General features: G+C 42.4%; 1 protein-coding gene across 6 annotated transcripts in view; it reads right to left on the reverse strand.

Moving 5' to 3' along the window:
- Positions 1-323: 323 nt before the first annotated feature.
- The window catches only part of SH3PXD2A (SH3 and PX domains 2A), a 229,417-nt gene continuing 209,070 nt past the window's right edge, over positions 324-20,670 (reverse strand). For all 6 annotated transcript variants that reach the window (XM_090145459.1, XM_090145460.1, XM_090145458.1 and 3 more), the window contains 5 exons: positions 16,395-16,512; positions 10,644-10,975; positions 9,736-9,785; positions 7,882-8,001; positions 324-7,750 (listed from right to left, as the gene is read on the reverse strand). In XM_090145459.1, the coding sequence (XP_090001585.1) occupies positions 5,858-7,750; positions 7,882-8,001; positions 9,736-9,785; positions 10,644-10,975; positions 16,395-16,512 (2,513 nt within the window). In that variant the 3' untranslated portion in view covers positions 324-5,857. The remainder of the gene's footprint in view (positions 7,751-7,881; positions 8,002-9,735; positions 9,786-10,643; positions 10,976-16,394; positions 16,513-20,670) is intronic.

Raw genomic sequence — 20,670 nt, forward strand, 5'->3', positions numbered from 1 at the left:
GGTGTCTGCCACTGTAACCCTACTGATGCTCCTGGACTTCTGGCTGGTTTGGATAAGAGCAAGTGAAAAAATTAGGTTGGCTCCCCAAAACAAGATTCATCTGTAAAGTGTTAGTATCAATAACATGATTTTGAAAAACATCTATTTCAATACAGCTGCAGAACTCAGTTCTTATTTGAATGCAAAGGTCTCTGGTAATAGCCAGGCCTTTTCACAAACTCAAGGGCAGCAGGACAAGAATTAAGCAGAAGGCTGAGGTACAGCTGCCCTCCAGGGACATCAAGTAGAGCTTTGGGAGACACACTCCCCAGAGCTCAAAGAACCCAATGCTTGTCTTTCACATTACTTTTGGATCTCATTAAAACAGTCCAGTTTTTCAAAGAGAGGTTTTGCTGCTACCTGGATGGTGACATTACTCTGGACAGGTGGAAATTCTCCATCCATTCAAATAGGATTATTATTATTATTTTTTAAGAGCAGAGTTTCTGCTCAGCTTTACTTTGGAAGTGAATGATCATCCTTTGCAAGCCAGGAACTAGGATTTCAAAAATCAAATTAGCTGTGAAATTGTGCAGGTGAGAAGTAACCTGGATAAAATGGGGACTTTCTTCCTTATTGTTAAAGTAAGGGGAAAAAAAAAAATGAGGACATATAGAAATACATTTCCACAGCTCTCAGAATAAATACAAATAACAGTACAGTATCAAAACTTGGGACAGCACCAGCAGAAGTATTTTCTTTTCTTAAGTTATTGATTCTGAAGCAAAAGAGGACAACCACCAGCAGAGACAAACCAGAAGGCAGTATCATGCAAGGATGACATACAGAGTACTCAAAGCATAGCTCAGAAGTCCTGTATTAATAAGGACATTAATGCATACCCTATACACAAACCTGGCAACATGCTGCATAATCCTTACACTTTTAGTACCAGGTGATGCTCTCTATGACAAGCAGCTGTTCCAAGACCAACAGCCCCAGCTATCCATCCCTACCGACCCAAGGGTCCCGTTTCATCCACCTGCCCCCTCACCTGCATCTCCTGCTCCCATAAGAGTGCATGAATAGAGAATTGCAAACATTTCACACTGCACGTTCCACTCCAAGTCCTGGATGAGGGGCCTGTTTATTCGATGAATATTGCACTTATCCACTCACTGGATTTGATATTTTTTTTTTTTCCTCAAGAATGCAGAGTATTTGGGAAAAAAAATAGAAAAAATAGTAGGATACAACACAGGAAAATATGAGTTATTAACAAGCTAGCTATGAAGATCTAAAATTAAATAGTACTAGTTCTATTCTGTTAATACTAGGAATATGAAAATAATGAATGCTTTACCAAATTCCCTTGTTTTTCATATAAGATAAAAGCAGTAACTTTCTTTTTAACTGAAGAAAGCAATGAATATATATTACAATAAAATATGATTCATTAAGATCTGAAAGTGATGGAAACAGTCATATAATGCCTTCGTCAAACTTTATAGCATCGCAATGGAAAGAGCCTTTGGAGTGCATCCATAAGGGCCACATCCATGTTTTATCTGTACCAGTGCATGTGAAAATCCATTTTTAGGAGTCAAACCATGAGCCAATTTCAATCTGTGAAATTACTGAGCATGTGCTGTTTTTGTACAGTCGGTATCCTGGCACACGCCCATTGCATCTTTTATCTTGGAAAGTTTGGCTTGCAAAGGACTGGTACATATGGCTGCACCTACTCACTGCAAGACAAGAGAGAAGAATTAACAGGAACTGCCTTCCATGGAGAAAGGCAGCCAACAAAACCATATTACTGCTGTTAGAAGAAAGTGGGATGAACTGGGAGACAGAGGAAAACAGCAATTAAATCTTTCAGGCATTATATAAACCTCAATAACGAACTCAGAAGTGCTCATTATTATTAAAGTTGCAGTATACAGCAAGATGCAATTTTCACATTCTCAAATTTTGTTCTATGGTGTTGGGCTTGGGGTTCTCTGTTGGTTCCAATTCAAGGCTTTTGGGACAGTGGGGGCAGTGGTGACAGCAGCCACCTCTCCCCCAGGTGAGGGCTCCCTTCTGCTGCAATTGGCATCGCCGGGGCCCCAAGGAACTCCTTCTCTTCCGTCTGGTTCAAGAACAGAAAGAGGGAGATTTAAACAGTACTACTGATTTCTGCATTGAGTGCCCACTGAGGTGTATGTTATCTTTAAATATTGCTCTTGATCCAGTGTCAGTTCTGACAAATTTAGTAAATAAAGCTTAAGGCGACATGAACATTTCAGAGAAGAGCTAAAACGCTTCCAGCACTGCACTGTCCTTTGAGTCCCCCCTTCCAGGTTTGCCCTACAGTCAGCTTCTCTGATGGACTTCTGGGCCTCTCCCTTTGTTTCACAGCTAACAAAGAAAATGGCTTGCAATTTTGGGGAACTAGCTGCTTGCCAATGGAAAAAAAATAAATTAAAATTGACCTGATGTCTTTCAGTTGCAAAAATAAAAAAAATAACAAAAATAAATCACCTGTGGTGACAGCAAGAAGAGAGGACAAAGAAAAGAAAATAACAGTATTTTCAGGGGCTGGGGGGTATGGTATTTGCTTTAGAAGTGCCCTTCAGATGTTCAAGCATCGAATAAAAGGAAGCCCAAACCAGAGCCTTCCCACTGGGTGTGAAGCCCAGTGTGTCAGGCAGCAGCCCTCACTCATTGCTGACAATAAGCAACTAATTTGCACTCATCCCTTCTGTGAGTGCAGGTTGAGAAAGAAGGGCAGAGGGCAGCCACAACAGCACTGGCTTTGCAGCCTCATCTATAGGATTTGGCTTTCCTCAGCCCTCACAAAGCTTTCAAGGTGGGATAAAGGAGCAATTGGGCCAGTGTGTGCATTGGGCTGATGCTTAAGAAAAGCCTGGTGATAATACAGGCACCAGCCATCCACCATTCAGCATCGTGCAAGGCATGTGGCACCAAGCATCAAAAAGCCACAAAAATAGCCACAAAATAGCCACAAAAAGCAGCTTTTCCTTCTCAAATCCTACAAGGACTCCTGCAGCTCAGAGATACTCCGGGCTCAGCTTTGGCTGGATGCAAGTGTGACTATTTGTTGCAGCCTGGGCTTTCCTACCTGAGCCATATGCTGCTCTCCTTTCCCTGGGTGGGGGGCTCACATCACTCTGCACCATACTTGAATTCAGTGGCTCAATGCAGAAGATCTGGGAGCTGTGCTTCTACTTCCCCCCAAAGAGACGACTTGGTGGGAATGTCTCTAAACAACTTTAGAATATTTAAAATAATAAGTTAATTCTTAATAAATATGTGCTTCAAGAAAATGATAATTATATACTGCACCTTTAAATAATGCACTTAGTTCTCTGCATTGGCTTCCATTTTGGTTTCTTTTATTGTTAAAGTGCATTAATTCAAAATAATGAACCACTTCCGCATCATTATTGTTAAAATAAATCATAACATTAATACAAGTCACTAAGTCACTACTATTAGTACTGCAATCTAGCAGATAACTCTATGTATTGCTCTATTTAATACTGTCCAGCAGAAGAATATAATACTTCTATTATAATCTCACAACAGCTCCAACAGCCTTTTACAGCTGCGACCATATTAGTACAACTAAAAATGGGGAGAAGTATGAGACTGGGCCACAATGCCTCAGAAACACATCCAGTAAGATGAAGCCAACTGGATACATACATATATATTATATAGTAAGATGTAAGGTACAAAGAGGGTCCTGCACTCCGATACAAGCTGTTGTGCAGATACACCTCCTTCTCCTGCCACCACAACTGAAAGGGATCCCAAACACCCACCCCTCCCTGCCTGGATTCTGAGAGCCGCTCAAACCACAGCACTGCTTGTAGCCTGTTGTGGCACTTCGATGTTGTTTCAGCCACCTAAAGGATATCAGACAGGTTAGCTGCAGGGAACTCTCTCAATATTACCATAGCAATTAAAAGCCCCACCCCCCCTCAAAAAAAAAAATAAATTAAGAATAAAGACAAGAACAACGTATAAATTGTATAATTTTTTTTTGGCAGAGAAACATCCCCCGTAACACACAATACTGTTGTGCTATTTTACTCAGACCCTTGATCCCAGCTATTTTAAAGTCTTTGTAACCTTTACCTTCCAAGCCAAATCGTATGAAGCTCTGGTGGAAAAAAAGGGGCATGTATCATGTTGTGTAAACCAGTAGTGAAATAGTATGCCTCTTCCCTGTTAAAACAGACACACAAGACTACCTATTATTTAAAAGAATTAGATTTTGATTTAGAGTGATTAACAGAACCATTTTAAAAATAAAAGAAAACAAACAAGGCTTTCTCAAGTACAGTAGGGATTTGGCCAATGATGTTTACAGTACAAGAGTTGGCTACCTCAAGAATAACTTCATATTCCAAAGCCTTCTGCAGTGGATGCCTCTTCTATTTCACACAGCGCCATCTTCACCAGGTGCCACATTTCAAAGCATGAGTTAAAAAAACCAAACAAATGGAACTAGAAGAGGCAGCTTCCTGGTTAATGTGTTTTAGACTTAATTGCTTTGATATTAAATCCCTGAGCCTGAAAAGCCCAGGCACACTTTCCAGTACAAATGTACTTCTTGGATTCAAGTGGGAACAGAAACACATATTTGGCTCCTACTTCAGTTTAAAGTCTCTTCTGGTAAACCAAGACAAAAAAAAAAAAAAAAGAAAAGAAAAAAAAAAGTTAACCCAGAATGCACAGAAAAGAAACAAAACACGGAAAAACAATTCCCCAAAAATATACAAATTAAGGATGTGCAGACCGAGTTTGATGGCTTTTTTTCCCCCTCATTGTAAACACTGATGTTGCAGAAGGTTACAGCTATTTCTAACTAATACCTCTGTGGGCCCTGCTAGCAGACAGTATGCTTGGATTTAGACCAGACTGCTAAAAAGCAGAAGCAACACATTTGACAGCCACGTCTTCAGTGTCTTAAGGGATTTTTGTACATTTTGATATTACGACAAGTTTTGAGAAACCCAGTTCTGTAAAGAGACTCAACCACGATCTCCTGGCAGAAGTCAGGCACAGAACTAAATAGGGAGCCTACAAAGTAATAAACGTGCTTAAGCATAGGGTTTCTAGGTTTGTCTTTACAAGCACCAGTAGGCATTGCTGCCCTAGAACACCTGAAATCAACTCAAAGAAGGAGACTGAAAGAAAGGAAACAAGGAGCCCCCCAACCAACACCACCTGATCGCCATTTCGGGTGAATTAGCAGAAAGAACAAAACACAGATGAAGTCAGAGACCAAATCTCTCCACGATGAAAAGGCTCCAACTCTGGACCAAACAACTGTTGAGAAGGGAAAAAAAAAAAAAAAAAAAAAGCTTCTCCAAAGGGTTAGAGTCCGTTTGCGTTTCAGAAAATTCCATTTGCTTCTCACTGCGAGTTGTAGAAATGCATCCGAAACTCTTGGGTATTCCACATACGGACAAGAACGAGGAGAAAAGGGAGCCAAGACTGTAAAAGAGTTTGGCACAGAACTCCCCAAGTTGAGATGCATGTGTATTTCTGTCATGAAAGGCACACACTTGGTTTCCTATTAATAACGGGAAAGATGGGATGCAATACCCTGTTACACATATAAGATTATTAACAACTTCACAAAAAGGCAGTTGACTGCTGCATCTTCATAGTTGCTTACAACATGCTAACCCCACAAACCTCTCCAGAACATGGCAGATTTGTCCTCAGCATAGACTCCTTCGTCCCTTTGTACAAACTGGGGCACATGGGAAAGGTCTTATTGTATAGCAGTTTTTTTTTTTTCCACATGTACACAGCAGGAACAGTATAAATTAGGGAGGTTAAAGATATTGCAATACTAGTTCTTTTTCTCCAAATAATTTGAGGGCACCCAGCCCTTGAATGGCTTCACACCATTCATGATCTGGCAGTACCACCAGCCATTTGGGTTCCTTTCAAGAACCTCCATGCAGACACCTTCTTGAAACCCTGCAGTCTCCTCGTCCCCTTCATAGTCTGCAATCGAAACATAGATGTCCTTGAGATTGTTATGGATGAACTGGGATTTTTCAATGGGCTTTGGCCTGACAGTAGACACGGGGATCCCATTCCTCTGGCTGGGGAGGTTGGAGGTGGTCTCTGAACCCTCGGAGCCCGACCTCTCAGGCTGCTTTCCCTTTGCATCACCTGGCTGCGACCGTGCATTACTGAAGGAGGAATTCCGACGCACATTTCTAAGATGGTCTGTGGCTGTTAAAGACTCATTTCTGCGCAAGGAGCATGACAAGTTGTTATCCTTAGGTGGTGGGGAGACAAACACCGACTGAGGCCGGACAGCAAGCTGCCTCACACCATTCCGCATTTTTACAGGTCCTGATGTTTTTGAAAATCCACCTGGAGGTTTGCTTGGGATGGGTGGTGTTGCACGTTTGCTCTGGTTGATGGTGTTCAAAGCCTGAACCCTCTTCTCTATCTTCTCTAAGCTGTTTGATTTATTTTCATTTTTCCTGTTTCTGGCAAATGAGGCATCGGTCTCTGCCGACGTGGTTTCTTGCTGGTTATCAGGGAGAGCCAAGTAATGGGAAGGAGCCCAGCCTTCCATATCTCCGTATTTCAGGTACCACCACCCACTGGCTTGCTTTTCAAGCACTTCCACTTCTACACCTGCTGGGAAGCAAATTTCAGAATCCTGTACCTTCTGGTATGAGTCAGTGGTCACATAGAAACACCTGGAATCATTTTCCTGCTCAGTTTTGGCTGGATGGCTAGAACTGAAAATGCCACGGGAAGGAACTGTAATGAGGTCAGCTGAGCCCCTCCTAACATGATCATCGTGGTTTTCAGAAGCTGTGTGTGGTGGGCTTTCAGACTCTTCACTTCTTGAACCTTTAAGTCCACCTCTGAGTTGCCCAGTTGGCCTCAGCTGACGCCTTAAAGTGCTGATATCCATCTTTTCTTGACTCTGAGAATCTGCCTTGTTCAGGAATGGTTTGGGCCTAACAATTGGTTTTGCTCTAATTGAAGGACTCTGCCCAGGCTCTTTCTTCATGCCTGTTCTTGGCATGCTACGTAAGCCAACATCTGAAGCTGATCTTGGTTTTGTCTCCTCACTCCTAGAATAGTGACATTTTCCAACCTCGGGCTGGATGTCTTTTTCCATCTTGGGCTTCATGAATGATGATTTAGGAGAGAGAGAACACGGAGAGTTCCTTCGAATCAATGAAAGAGAAGAGCTTTTCTGGGAATCAGAGTCTCCACTAGATTCCTTATTGGACAAAGCATCTTCCACGTAACGCCTGAACCCCTCGTTCTCATAAATGGTTTCTTCTTCATTAGCAACATCCTCTGAAGACTCTCCTACTTTGAACTTTGCTTTCTGAAGTGATGACACAGGAGAGGGCTTGAGGGGCTGAAATAGTCGTTTTTCAGGAGTGCCCTCTTCACGATGACTTTCATTTACTTCACACTCTGAATCAAAGCCAAAGGCAGGCACATCATACTCAGGTTCTTCATATTTCACCTTGTGGGGAGAGTCCTGGGTATTCTCTGAAGAAACCATTCCAGTTGTTCCTTCTTCAGAGTCTTTAGGTTTACTGGGTGGTGCTGGGGGAGGAACTTTCGGGCGGGTTAAAGTACTTGTTCTTCTATTTAAATTTGGCTTCTTCCTCTTGTCAATATAAGATGCTGGAGCCCATCCTTCCTTCTCTCCAATCTGCACATACCACCAGCCACCAGAATTCTTTTCTATAACCTATGAGACGATAAGGAACACATTACTTAGACAAAAGTCTCTACGAATTACTTTTCGCTCCTTCCATGTCAATCCTGTCCCCTACAACAGCCAAGCATTATTTTTCCACTGTTTGCACTGTTAAGGCTCACCTCTGCCTTTTGTCCACCACGAAAGCTTATCCCATCAGAAATACATGACTGGAACTCTGCAATGGTGTAGTATTCCACTTCCACAGAGGGTGGCTCTGGTGGTTTGGGCAACTGAAAACCCTATGGCAAACAGGAAGTTTTGTTCAATTAAACCATAGAAACAGCAGGCTGAACAGCAGTATGAACAAGAAATTGCCTTCTCAGACATTCTATTCACTGAACTCTTTCTTCTTCTTGTGCAACTTTCTAAAGAAATGGGGTGCAAGAGAGAAGGCTTTCTAAATATGCACTGTCAATGACATTTTTGCTAGCTATTGCAAGTGTGATAATCTTTACCTGAACAGTAAAACATTTTACTGATGGGGCATAAACTGTGAGCTGCCATACCAGTCACAGTCACAACAGCCCATTTACTCCGGGACCTTGTTCAGTAACACTCCATTCTGGATGACTTGTCACAACTGCAGAAAAATGCATTGCAACACGCCTATGATAGATTCTGTGTATTGCCAAATATACTACTACAAAAATGTAATCCTAATGAATTATTGCTTTTAATATGCTGCTGGATTTTCATTCTTCAGTGATATGATCAAATGGGCATCTTCTACAATGAGAAATGAGAGCTCTGCTCAGCTGAAGTGATAAAAGGGGAAGAACGTCACTTTAGGACCAAAAGATTTCAGTTTCTCTCCATAACAGTCCCCAAACAGCTACTCAATACCAACATCCAAACGTCAGCAAAACCCATATTTAAATTTTACAATGGCTCCATGAGAAACAAGACACTGATATTTCCAGCTATTATGGTAGCATATCAGACTTCTCTAAAAGCTATATGCCTTTACATTAAGTTATTGCATTTTAGAGGGTATATTCATCTGGTTGCTTGAGAGGCATCTCAAGTAACACAAAATGATCAAAAAAGCTATAGCAAAGATCGAATACTATGTATTATCTATCTACAAAGAAATTATTAGTGTGACTTCTGTGTGATAGATTACTTCGGATGAGAACTGTCCAGATGATAGTCCAAATGTCATAAATTGGTTCAAAATTCCACACTCCCAGCTTTGAAAATAAACAATCATAGAAGGTCTTATTCCTGCAGCACGCACCCTTCCATAAGATCCCAAGTCATTTTAAACATATACGACAGTGAAGCTTAGCCACCTCAGAGATGGGAGCAATGGAAGGAGGGAAAACACTCCCAGGCGTTACGACAAGTCATCTATCATTTAATATCAAAAGACAGAGTCCTTGAAAAAAATATTCAGAAGAACTTTAAAACTTCTAAGTCAGCCAAACGGGCTTTTAATGCACATTCACAGGACACAGTGGATTTACAATGTTCTCCCTACTTAAAACTTTTATTTTCCTGTGAAAATACTCATACCACCAATTCTTCATATGGTTGAGGGTATGAAACTGCTGGGTCAGATCAGTTTGAGTTTTACATACTCATTTGTGAAGGCTTCTGATATCTAACTCCCAGTAACTGTCTCATGTCCAACATGACTTTTTCCTCCTCAAAATACCTTTTCAGTAGGACTGAAAGTGACTATTTTCTAGGTTCAGACATAACATAGCATCAAAATATTCTGATGTGGGAGTGGACTGCAAATTAAGAACAGTTCAACATTTTCAAAACGTTGCCCTAACTAAAGAAAACAGAAATCTCCCAATTAACATCAGGATATCTATGTCTGTTCAACAATAAAATGAACAGTCATGAAAATAAAGGACGTCTCTGATATGCCCCACTGCACCACATTTAGTACAACTGTAGGAAGCCTAATAAAGTACCCACACACCTACCCCCATTGCTACTGTATATTGTAAAACAATACAAACCAGACTGGATTCTCTTCGTGGGGGTGGCCTTGTTCTTAAATTTGGAGAACCTAAGCAGGAAAGATGAGGGGAAAATTTATTTAATGTGTTAGATACTGCTAAACACATTCCTCAGCAGCTCTCCTCTGTTACAATGAGAGCATTAGAAATCAATATTTGAAATATTTAAGCGACCCCTGTGAAACAAGGGAGGAAACCATGAGGATATATTAGAAATACTAAGGTAACTTTGCTATTTATCTCAGCTAGGCTAGCAAATTTAAGAGGAAATCACTGCCAGAAAGTAGTGGATTGTATGTTCTGCTGGAACTGACCAGGCCATTGGAGGCAAGCCAGCAAAGAACTGGCCTAATATCTAGCTTTCCCCCCAGCAGTAAAAATAATCCACTATATTAGTAACATTTATATTATCCTCTCTCAAAGTATCTTACCATTCCCTGCCCAGATGAGTGTTAGCATCTGCATTTTGCAGATGAAGTAATACAAATATTACAGCAACTTAATCCCAGGATAAAAGCAAACCAAATGCAAGATAAGATGTACATGGTCTCCTTGATTTGAATGCATCATCACATCATCTACATTACTGGGGCTGAGGGGCAGCACGTTTTATGGTGCTCAGAAGAGGAGAAAAAGCCTTTTCCTGAAATAAAATGTTACATAGTTGCTAAGATAAACAAACATTAGCCAGTCTTTATATAAGGTCAAATTTCATCACTGTTAAAAAATGACCATATCCTGGAGTTCCTGCAAATCTACAGACAAGTGCAAAGATCTACACAGCAGGCTCAGCTGTAAGGGCAGCATATGCTGGACCTAAGCTGACCTTAGGCAACACCAGCCCTGAAAGACATAAAACAACAATTCATTGCAAGCAGGTGGAAATCCTCACTACTTTAATGACTTACTTATTTGAGCTCTTTGTGGCGCTATCCTTGCTATGGCTGGAGATCCCTGGGCCAGTTTGGAAGCCTGCTTGTCCGGTGTCATCATGGCATTACCATTAGAGTCATTGCAAAGAATAGGCAAACTGATTTCCTTCTTGGTGATATGTGTTTCTGAGGTCTCATTTTCTGCTTGAGTTTCCTTGTCAGTGGATTTCTTGTTCAGCAGGTTGCTGATCTCCATGATGTTTCCAATGATTTCCACTGGCCCAGTTAAGTTCTTTTTTCTAGATGGAAGATCATCTTTAGCCTTCTTCAGATATGAAGCTGGAGCCCAGCCCTCTTTGCCAAGATACCTGCAGGTGCAAAAGGAAATATCAACACATTGAACACAGCGCTCTCAATGCATTTTAGGTGCAACAACAAAGGCAAAATTAATGGATGATGACATCAAACAAAACTTGGAGACCACAAAAGCTGATCTGAGTACTGAATTTATTACCTATTGACATCTCAAAGTCAGCTCAGCTAGTAGCAAACTGCAGACTATTGTTAGAAGTCACTTATCATAAAAAAAAGAGTCTATCTGGGAAAGAAATACAGTTACTCACAAGACAAAGAGCTCGACCACTTTTGTTTTATGCCCCATGTAGACAGTACTAAAAAAAATTCAGTATTCTTCCACGCAGCAGAAAATGCAAGCTAGTGAGTAAAAGATTTTAACCCTTCCAAGCAGCAACTCAAAATGAAAAAGCGTTAAAAATAAGAATGAAATTCATCCCCACACAGAGCCCCTACATGTGCTCTATAAAAGGCCCTTATGCAATCCTATCTCCTTGTAATTGTAATAATGAATACTTCCCCTCCTCTCATAACTCCCAGTCCTGTCTGATCAGCTTTTTTATTTTTATGGAGAATACGGGATTGTTAAACCACTGTAGCTTCCTCTACCACTGCAAGGTCAAGAAAAAAATGTGACTAGAAAAAAATAAAGCCAGCTTTGATGGAGACTCATTTTCCTAAACAAGCTAGGGGCTATTTGAAGAAATAAACTGGGAAATCTGAAAAGACACTTGAATCCAGTACGTGTTCCTGGAGCATCAGACTGAGCTGCTCATGCTACACTTCAAACTGAAGTCATTCTTCCACAACTGGGCTTTTGGGAAGATGGTTTTTCTAACTCCTGCCATTCCTAACACCTCAGCAGGGATTTCAGATTACAATCAGACTCCAGGGAGGACCATGTGGATGAACTCTGCTTTCCCTAATGAAATCTTAACTTGCTACAGAGTGAGTCACTGAAGCCCTTCTCTCTTTAATCTCTCATGCTACCCAAGGCAGATGCTTGAATTGTAAGTGGGAAAGCAGGCCCCATTAAATTCCTGGTGCTCAGGAAATCTGCAGGAAATACAAAGGTTAAAACAGTAGGACTCTAAGGCTCTTCAGTGAAAGTAGAAATTCAGACTGCAAAGGAGGAAGCTGGGTGGGGAAATATCAAATAGTTTTTGATCAGATTCATAACTGTTATGCAAAGCAAGGATTCTGTGATTCACTGCACCAGGGCGTATCCTGGGCTCATCCATCACATTTGAACATTCAAGAAGGGCACCAAGACTTTATGGATGGAACAGGAACATGTACTGTATGTTGTCTGTCTTAGACTTTTTGTTAGTATCCTGCTGTACAAAAACAATTTCTGTACTTACAGCAAGAAGTACAAGCGTCTCTGTGTTCAAAAGCTTGCTTTTTCCTCCCCTCTCATCTATATCAACAAGGACACAAAACAGAGATGCTGCTGTTTCCAACAGCAGCTTCTCTCTGTCATGCATGAAGGCAAAGATAAGGATCTTCCCTGTTCAGAGAGTTCAGCTATGAGTTTTTCCCAAGGATTCTGGTATCAAAGAAAAACACCCCAAGAGCTTTGAGCTTTGTTTGCAGCAAGGAGACTAATAAAAAGTAATGAAGTGATAATGACTTGATTTGGCTTCTAACAGATACGCAACAACAAGCTACTGATACTGTATCAGGATACGACTTCAAGTCCTCTTTGAGGATTTTCAGACAAACCACAAACCGAGCTGAAAGAAAAAAAAAAGACTTCCACATGTTCCATACCCCCTGTTATGGGGAGGCATCTCAGTACCATTTTCAAGACCTGAAGACTTTTTGTTCCATCTGCTCTTGCAGCAGATGGTCCTTCTGCAGAGCTACAGATCAGTGCATTAGGTAAGTCTGTCGTTGTTTTTGGAAGGACACAGAACTTGACATGATTTGGAAATGTCAAGATTTTAGCTTGAAGAGAAAGCTATGCTGGCCAGTGCACTGAGAACTGCAGTGAACACTGCAAAGGTTACTTTTAACAGAGCTTGATTGTGCAAAATCAGCAAGAAAAAACATTCTACATTCATCTTAGTTTGTGGGTGACTTAATGTGTTTAAGATCAGAAAAGCAGCAACAGGCAGGTTCTGTGCTGGCTCGTTAGTTCTCCTGCCAACTGTGTGTGGCTGTTTGGATCAGCCCATATAATCCCACTGATTCAGACCTCTGATCTCACACAGTTTCTCCCAATGAATAGAAGCAGCAATAGCTGGACAGTTCATAACTCTGGGCAACATACCCTCACAGCAGAGGCTGTTGCTAGCTGCTCCTTCCTATGAGTCAGTAAATACAATCTGAAGTTAATGCTGGGCAGTAGCTGCCAGCAACTGCCAGCTTATTTCTGCATCTCCACAAATAAAATGATGCTTATATAAGATGTCAAATAGGCTTACACCTTAGTTCTTGAACATGGTAATCTCAAACCCCTTTTGCAAACATCAGCTCAGTCCACTCTCACCTACAAAATAGGGAGATCAAGAACTAAGGCGAATGCCAACCAGCTTCAGAGAAGTCTTGAACCTTCACTTCACGTCCAAGAGCTGAATCACAAACATCCTTCTTTCATTTATAATCCCAACTCACTGGAAATACCTCAAAGCCCAGCCTAGGTCCCTCCCAGCTCTGGGGCAGCTACTTACCACCCCAAGTGCACCTCATTCACTTGGGCTCAGGCTCAGAACAAATAACAAAACTGAAGCAGCAGGCTGATAGCTAATCCTTTGCTTAGTGTGTTGTCATTTGAATGCTAACAGTCACCATGAGATTACCTCCAGGTGAGGGTTATGATGGAAAGCAAGATTTAAATAATGGGTGCTAATGTCATCAGGAAATGCACAGATCCACTGAACTCAGTGGAGCAGTACAAAGGATCCATGTCAGAGCATTTGTTTCATTTCTCCACATTTGAAACAATTTTTTTTAAAAACATACTATACGAAATAAAGGAAAACATACCAGTACTGTCTCTAGCTTCTATAGCAAAAAAATGGGAGGGTTATAGAATGAGGTGCAGTGATTTGGTTCCCCATGATTCCAAAACTCTGTTTATATTACATGAAGGAAAAAATGGATTCAAATCATAGGAATGTTTAAAAAAAAAAAAAAAAAAGGCAGAAATGCCTGTGTGAGTCTGAGAGTCACATCTGCTTTCCAGCTCCAGAGCACTGGAACTACTCCAGAGGGAAGCAAACTGGGGGAGGAAAAAAAAAAAAAAAGAAAAGAAAAAAAAAAGAAAAAAGAAGGACAGGAAATGAGGATCAGCACATGGCAAGGAATTGGTGGAAATTACATATTTAAGGTGGAACACGCTAATGTCTTTAAGGTGGATTCCATTTGCAAGCTGCTGGGTTTGTATGTATTTCTGGACGTTTGTGCGTGTGTTTGGGCCCTGCTGTCAACTCAGCAAACAAGGCAGCAGGATTCAGCTACAGCCTCTTCCCACCTTCCTGCATGCTCACTGCAGGAGAGGGAGTTGCTGCCTGTTAGGCACTCAGTGCTCAGAATGCAGAATTGATGAGGATGAGGAACCTTTTTTCTGAGTGGTCCCAAACAGTATCATGGGGGTTTAAGCCTAATAAATAGCATAAGAAGTTCAAGATGGTTTGGGCTGCAAAGGAGCAGCTTGCCAGGGACGGATCACTGCATCAACATTTCTCAAAGCATTGCTGGTGAAAAAATAAGTTTCTAAGAGCTGACTAAACCTCCAGCCAGAGGGCAGAGTAGTGCCCTAAAGCAGCAGAGGACGACTGGCATCAAAGCACCCAATGCACTTGTATGGGGAAGAGCACCTTTCAACAAAACAGAGGCTGCTCAACCCAAAATGTCTCTTTAAGAAGAAAAGCCAAGGACATGCTGCATTCCCAGCCTATCACGGAGAGGGTGGGGAACCCACTGGCCTTCAAGTGGATGAATGTGAAGGAGCCACTTCAGTAAGCATCACTGTATGCCAGATCGCACTTCTGCTGTAGAGCCTGACAAGCACACACTTGTGCTTTAGTTCCTAGAAAACCGTGTGCCTAGCTGAAAGGAGACTGCAAGGGAAAAGATAAAAAGGGACTTCTATTTATTGTAGAGCTGCTGGCATGGCAAGGGGAAACTATGGTAGTAATGCAGCTGCATTTCAAAGAACTGCAAAATAAACAGGAGGTATCTTGCATTGCTTCTTCCCTCACAAAATCGACATGCTGTTGGCTCCTCTATCTGCAGCTTTGGATTCCCTCCTGAGAATGATTAAAGGAGAAAAAAATGTGACCTGACCAAACCCAGGCATTCTGAGTGCCTCCTATCTAGAGTACCTCCCTGACTCTACTGCTATCTTTATTTGTCTCTTCCCTCTATGGGAGCATTAGACGGAAGACAAAAATCTATTTTATAACTACAGGACATCAAGAAAAACAACAACATTGCTTTGGTCAGCAATTTCATAGCCCTCATTCATCGCTAATGAATCAAGCAGAACTCAAACAAAAGAAAGTTACGACTTGAGGAGGGAAAGGGGAAAAATCATTATGTGCTGAACAGAAAGATGACTTCAGGAGATGTGTTGCATTGCCTGAGAGACAAACTGGAATTTTTAAGCTATCTGTTGCATCACTTCTTGTTTAAAAGGATCTGAGATGTCACAATACCACCAGATCCACACACCTGAGCAATGCATTTGTTATGAAGAGGCAGAATCCTATGTGCCGTGTAAGCCTAGATGGAGAAAGTTTTCAAAGTACTGACACCTTATATCCCTATCTTAGACACGCTTAACATACATTTTTCCAGAAAAATCTCCTTTTGAAGTGCTTAAGCCTCTACGACTGTTATTTCAAATACGTAGTTAGACACGTGATGGTAACTTCACCTGCCCTTGGAAGACATTCCTGATGGCCCAGTCTGGATAAGCAGAAGTCAGATGAATTACCTGAAGCGTCAATAAGTTTTACGAAGAGCAATAGCCAGAAAATTGATCTTTTGTCCCTTAAAACAGCACTGTCTACCCCAAACAGCTCAGCAGACCACAATCAGCCTGTCAGCACTGCTATAAATGATTTAAACATATTGCAGAAAAACTTACACTGGAAACAGATTAAAATTACACACAACAGAAATCCTTGTCAGGACCATCGTATCAACTCAGATACGGGTTTTTAACTTGAAGGAAGGAAAAAATTTCCACACGTTAAGGAATTTCCCCACTGGAATAGTCTACAGCTTTTGCATACACTGTAGTATTACTTTAATCAACATCACATTGTCTTTGCTTTTTCTTTACTTTTCTTCAAGATGCAGTATGGATAATCTGGGTTTCCTTGCCCAGCTACAGAATTAGTTAAGCGCTAACATTAAGTAAACATCAGAAAAGTGCATTGCCACAGGCCCTGCAGAACCGTGGCAGTGCAGCTTCTTTACCTTATGTACCACCATCCTTCCAGGTTCTTTTGGATGACCTCCACGGTGACCCCTTTTTCGAACCCAATCTCATCCTTCCCCTGGCTGGCGTACGGCTGAATAGTGACATATTTCTCTTCTAGTGAAGGGAGAAAAGGCAACATCAGTTAGGGTCAGAATTAGTCCAGCTGTTTTTCAGTTCTGCTTGCTTTTAAACTGTTATGCAGTGATTACGTGGAGCCATTGCAAAAGGCGGAGCCCAGCTCAGGGGCCCACTGATTATTTATGCTGACGACATGATAGATAATCAGCCCCTTGCCACTACCCTGCTGCTGATAATCACAAAGCATTTCCATGCCAATAATGACACAAAGTCCCCTGAGAGCTTCCCCCTCCCCTCCCCATGTTCCTCGAGTGGGTAAGAGAGAGGATTTGTAGCTGGACTTCACTCCCATACTGTAACTTGACAGAATCAACCCAGCTGCCAAATCAGCAGAGCGTCACTGCAGGAGCTCCAGCCAGTTGGCTCTTTTGAACATGTACATGGCTGCACGAAGCGCTGTGTTACTGAAACCTGAGCCCCAGGTCCACAGAGGGACTGATGCTCCCCAGCACGGAGGGGCTGGCCCATCACGCTGCTCTCTCTGCACCTCCAGAGCAGTGTGAAGTGGCAGGAATGAGCTTGAACCAGCATTTAAAGAAGCGACCTATGAATAGAAGGGTTTTGTGTTTAATGGGAGACCATAAAGCATCTTGAGGTCATGGGTTGTGAAGTGTTTGCAAACACACTTTTGCTAGACCTCACTCCAGAGAAGTACACAAGGGGCAGTGGTAAAGGAGAAGAAAGCCAAGACATACTTCAAAAGCATAACCTAGATTTCAAGTATGGTCTTTGAGCCAAACACCCTACTCATCTCCAGCAGCTATCACCTTTCCAGGCTGGGCAGAGGTGAGCAGATGTGCTGAGCCCAAGCCAAAGAGCAGAGCAAACAGCCACCATCTCAGCATCTTCACCCACCCAGGAGAAGTCATCTCCTGCAGTATCTCCATCATGTTATAGGTCAATCTTCACAGAATCACAGAATGGTCAGGGTTGGAAGGGACCTCAAGAATCTCCAACCCCCCTGCCACATGCAGGGCCACCAACCTCCTCATTTAATGCCAGACCAGGCTGCCCAGGGCCCCATCCAACCTGGCCTTGAACACCTCCAGGGACAGGGCATCCACAACCTCTCTGGGCAGCCTGTTCCACTACCTCACCACTTTCTCTGTAAAGAACTTCCCCCTGACGTCCAACCTAAATCTTCCCTCCCTCAACTTCAAACCATTTCCCCTTGTCCTGCTGTTATCCATCCTTTCAAAGAGTTGATTTCCCTCCTGTTTGTAGGCTCCCTTTAGGTACTGAAAGGCTGAAATCTTCTCCTCTGTTAGCTTGAAAAAGTACAACTGGCATTGAAAACAGTTACCAAACTCCTCCACTGAACACAAGCTACAGTGCATTTAACAGTATGAGTTTCTGTGGCTAGATCAGAACAGGGAAGGCCATCACTGAGGTACAACCCAACAGCCTTTCCAGCACTTTCTGCTGGCAATCACAAGGCATGGCCAGGAGCAAATGGGGGGTTGTCTGTGCACAGGCAGGAAATTAAGTGAATCCAGAGTTCCTGATCACTGCAGAACAAAGGAGTATGAGAAGGTTGAAAGCACTTTTAGAGAAAGAGAAGCAGACTCAACCATCTGTTGGGTTTTGTGATTCAACTGCATCTTGTTGCTGGGTGAAGTATAGAAAATTAAAAGAAAAATCCTTACTGAGAGAGTAAGAAACATCTGAGAAGTGGGGAAAAAAGTTGGCAGGCTGTCCGATGGCAGAAAATTCAGTAAAATGACATCTGAAATCAACTCCTTTCATTGGAATGCATTGGATCCTAATTCTGACAGAGTAAAACCTGTGAAAACCTTTGCTTCCAAAAGGAAAATATTCTCTCCTACTCCCTGTTAATGCAATTACTTTATTACTGCTAAGGAATTCCAGTTTGTGATCAACATCAAGATACAGCATCTTCCCCACAGACATACTCTGCTACAAGATGGGGTCTGATGAGTACTGAAGCAGCTAATGAAACCTGGCTTCAAAGTCTCGGGAGAGTTTTCCTTGCTGTGCTCCTGCTCTGCATAGCAAAGGCAGACTTGTTCTTAACCTATTTAAAGTGATTGCTGCTGGTGGAGTTTTGCATCCAGTTTCATCACCCACAAAACCCCAAGCACTAAAGTGAACTCTGGAAAATCCCTGGACAGAGGAGAGGGCCAAGAGGAAATTCAGGTACAGAGCTGCAACACAGTCCAGAGAAATACTGCACCAGACACTTCCAGAGACATTTCTAGGACAGCTACAAAGGGCTATGTCACGTGCTTGCTTAGCACTGGAAGAAGGCTCTGCTTGGTCTCCCCCACACCAAAGCTGCTCTGTAACTGAGGTTGTTGAAGCTCCCCCTTGCCACTACAGCAACAGCAGGAGTCTCTCTGTTTCCCTTACTTTCTTCCTCACGTGCACCTGCTGTAGCTAAAGCCAGCTATTCAGCCAGTTCCAGCTCCTCTTGCCAGGCAAAGCAGTCCCACTGTCTCCAGGGATGCAACTTCCCTCTTTCTGCAGAGGACAGGGGAAGTCATGGCTCAGGCATTCACACCTGCAACAGAGCATTCCAAACTCCCGCTCCAGCACAGTCTCTTGTTGCTGAGGAATGGCCGCAATGGTCACCCACCAACTCCAGCAGCAGCGTGTCTGAAAATGCAAGTGAAATCAAAGTTTGCAGACAGGGTCCTTCGCAAACCAGGATGCAATCACCCTCTGAACATTAGAACTCTTCCTACTCTACTGAAAACACTGTTTCAAGTCTATACAGGTTGCTCCAAAAGGAACACCTCCTATTTATTTCCATACCAAGGAGAAGCCACATCCTCCGTTGGCACAGCTGCAGCCTTTCCTGATCTTCCCACTATTACTTAGGTTTAATGGGGAGAGACTGCTCCTAAGCAGCACTCTGCCTCCAGTACTGTCATTACTACGTGGCCTACTGCTCTCACCTTGCTGCCTTGCATCACACTCAATACTGCCCGTCAGTGGCTCCAAATGACCAGAGACACTGGCCAACTCCTGAAATAAACAAGGAATTGCTAGGGAGGGTGTAATCTCATCCAGGGGGCCATAAAACTAGGATGCACAGGTGAGACTGGTGGGTCTTTCTGAGCTGCCACAGTCTGTCTTATTCCGTCCAGGAGCACCTTCATTCTTAGATCTTCAGTCTTGTAGCTGTTAACTCCTTTGAGAGGAGAGGCTTTGGGAGATTCCTCCCTGCAGGGAGGGAAGGGGAAATTAAAAAGAGACTGAATGGAAGTGGAAGGCTGAGAGAGAAGTTCTCTCATAAAGCAAGACAAACATAGCTCTGAGGGTAAAAATCCACTCAGAAAAGAAGGCCCTACAACGTTTGTCTTTCACAGTTCTATTTTTAAGCTTACAGATCAAAAACAGGAAGGCACCATTAAAATTTCCCCTTGCAAAGTGCTTTCAAAGCAAAAATTATGGTTGTTTCCAAGATTACACACGTTTGGTTTCTGTCAGTGGTGCAGAGGATACCACAAGCACACATGAGGTTTGTAACTTAAACAGTACTCTGAAGACACGGGTCCCCTTGCAACCCAAGTGTAATTCTGGTTTACTTCTCAGAGACTGTCTCCAGCCAGAGGATGTTACGTATAAACCAACATTTGCTGGAGGGAGCAGGGGAGCTTTCAATGGATGTGTTACTTAAGAGGATTGATGCAGCATTCAACATATCAGATTACTATTCACAGGTCTTTGAGGGAAGATATTTGACACTTTATGACTGATACGTAAAGTTACTGGAAAGACTTCACATAGATGAATGGCTTCATGAAAGAATCAGCAGAGCAGCAGCCAGTGGCAAGACACTGCATTGAATTACACTGGCAATTCTGAAATATGCTGCTTTTGTTCAGATACTGTGACAGGCAACAGTATAGAATGCATGTCAGTGAACCAGACCCACCACCAAAGTTACGTGCCCCAGATCTGCAATGAATTCACAAATGTTTAATCCTGATTCATCAAGTTTTGACTTAACAATTACCAGTCAAAAAAAAAAAAAAAAAAAAAGAAGCAGGAAGAATATAATTTGTATTCCCCAGTTGCAGCTTCCATTACATCAACTTCATCGTTGAGGTCAAGTGGGCAGAATAAGCTTTACTGTGTGATACGAAACACATACACCAGCTAGAGGGC

Source organism: Phasianus colchicus, chromosome 8 (assembly GCF_987193195.1).
Source record: "Phasianus colchicus chromosome 8, bPhaCol1.hap1.1, whole genome shotgun sequence".
NCBI classification, from domain to species: Eukaryota; Metazoa; Chordata; class Aves; order Galliformes; family Phasianidae; genus Phasianus; species Phasianus colchicus.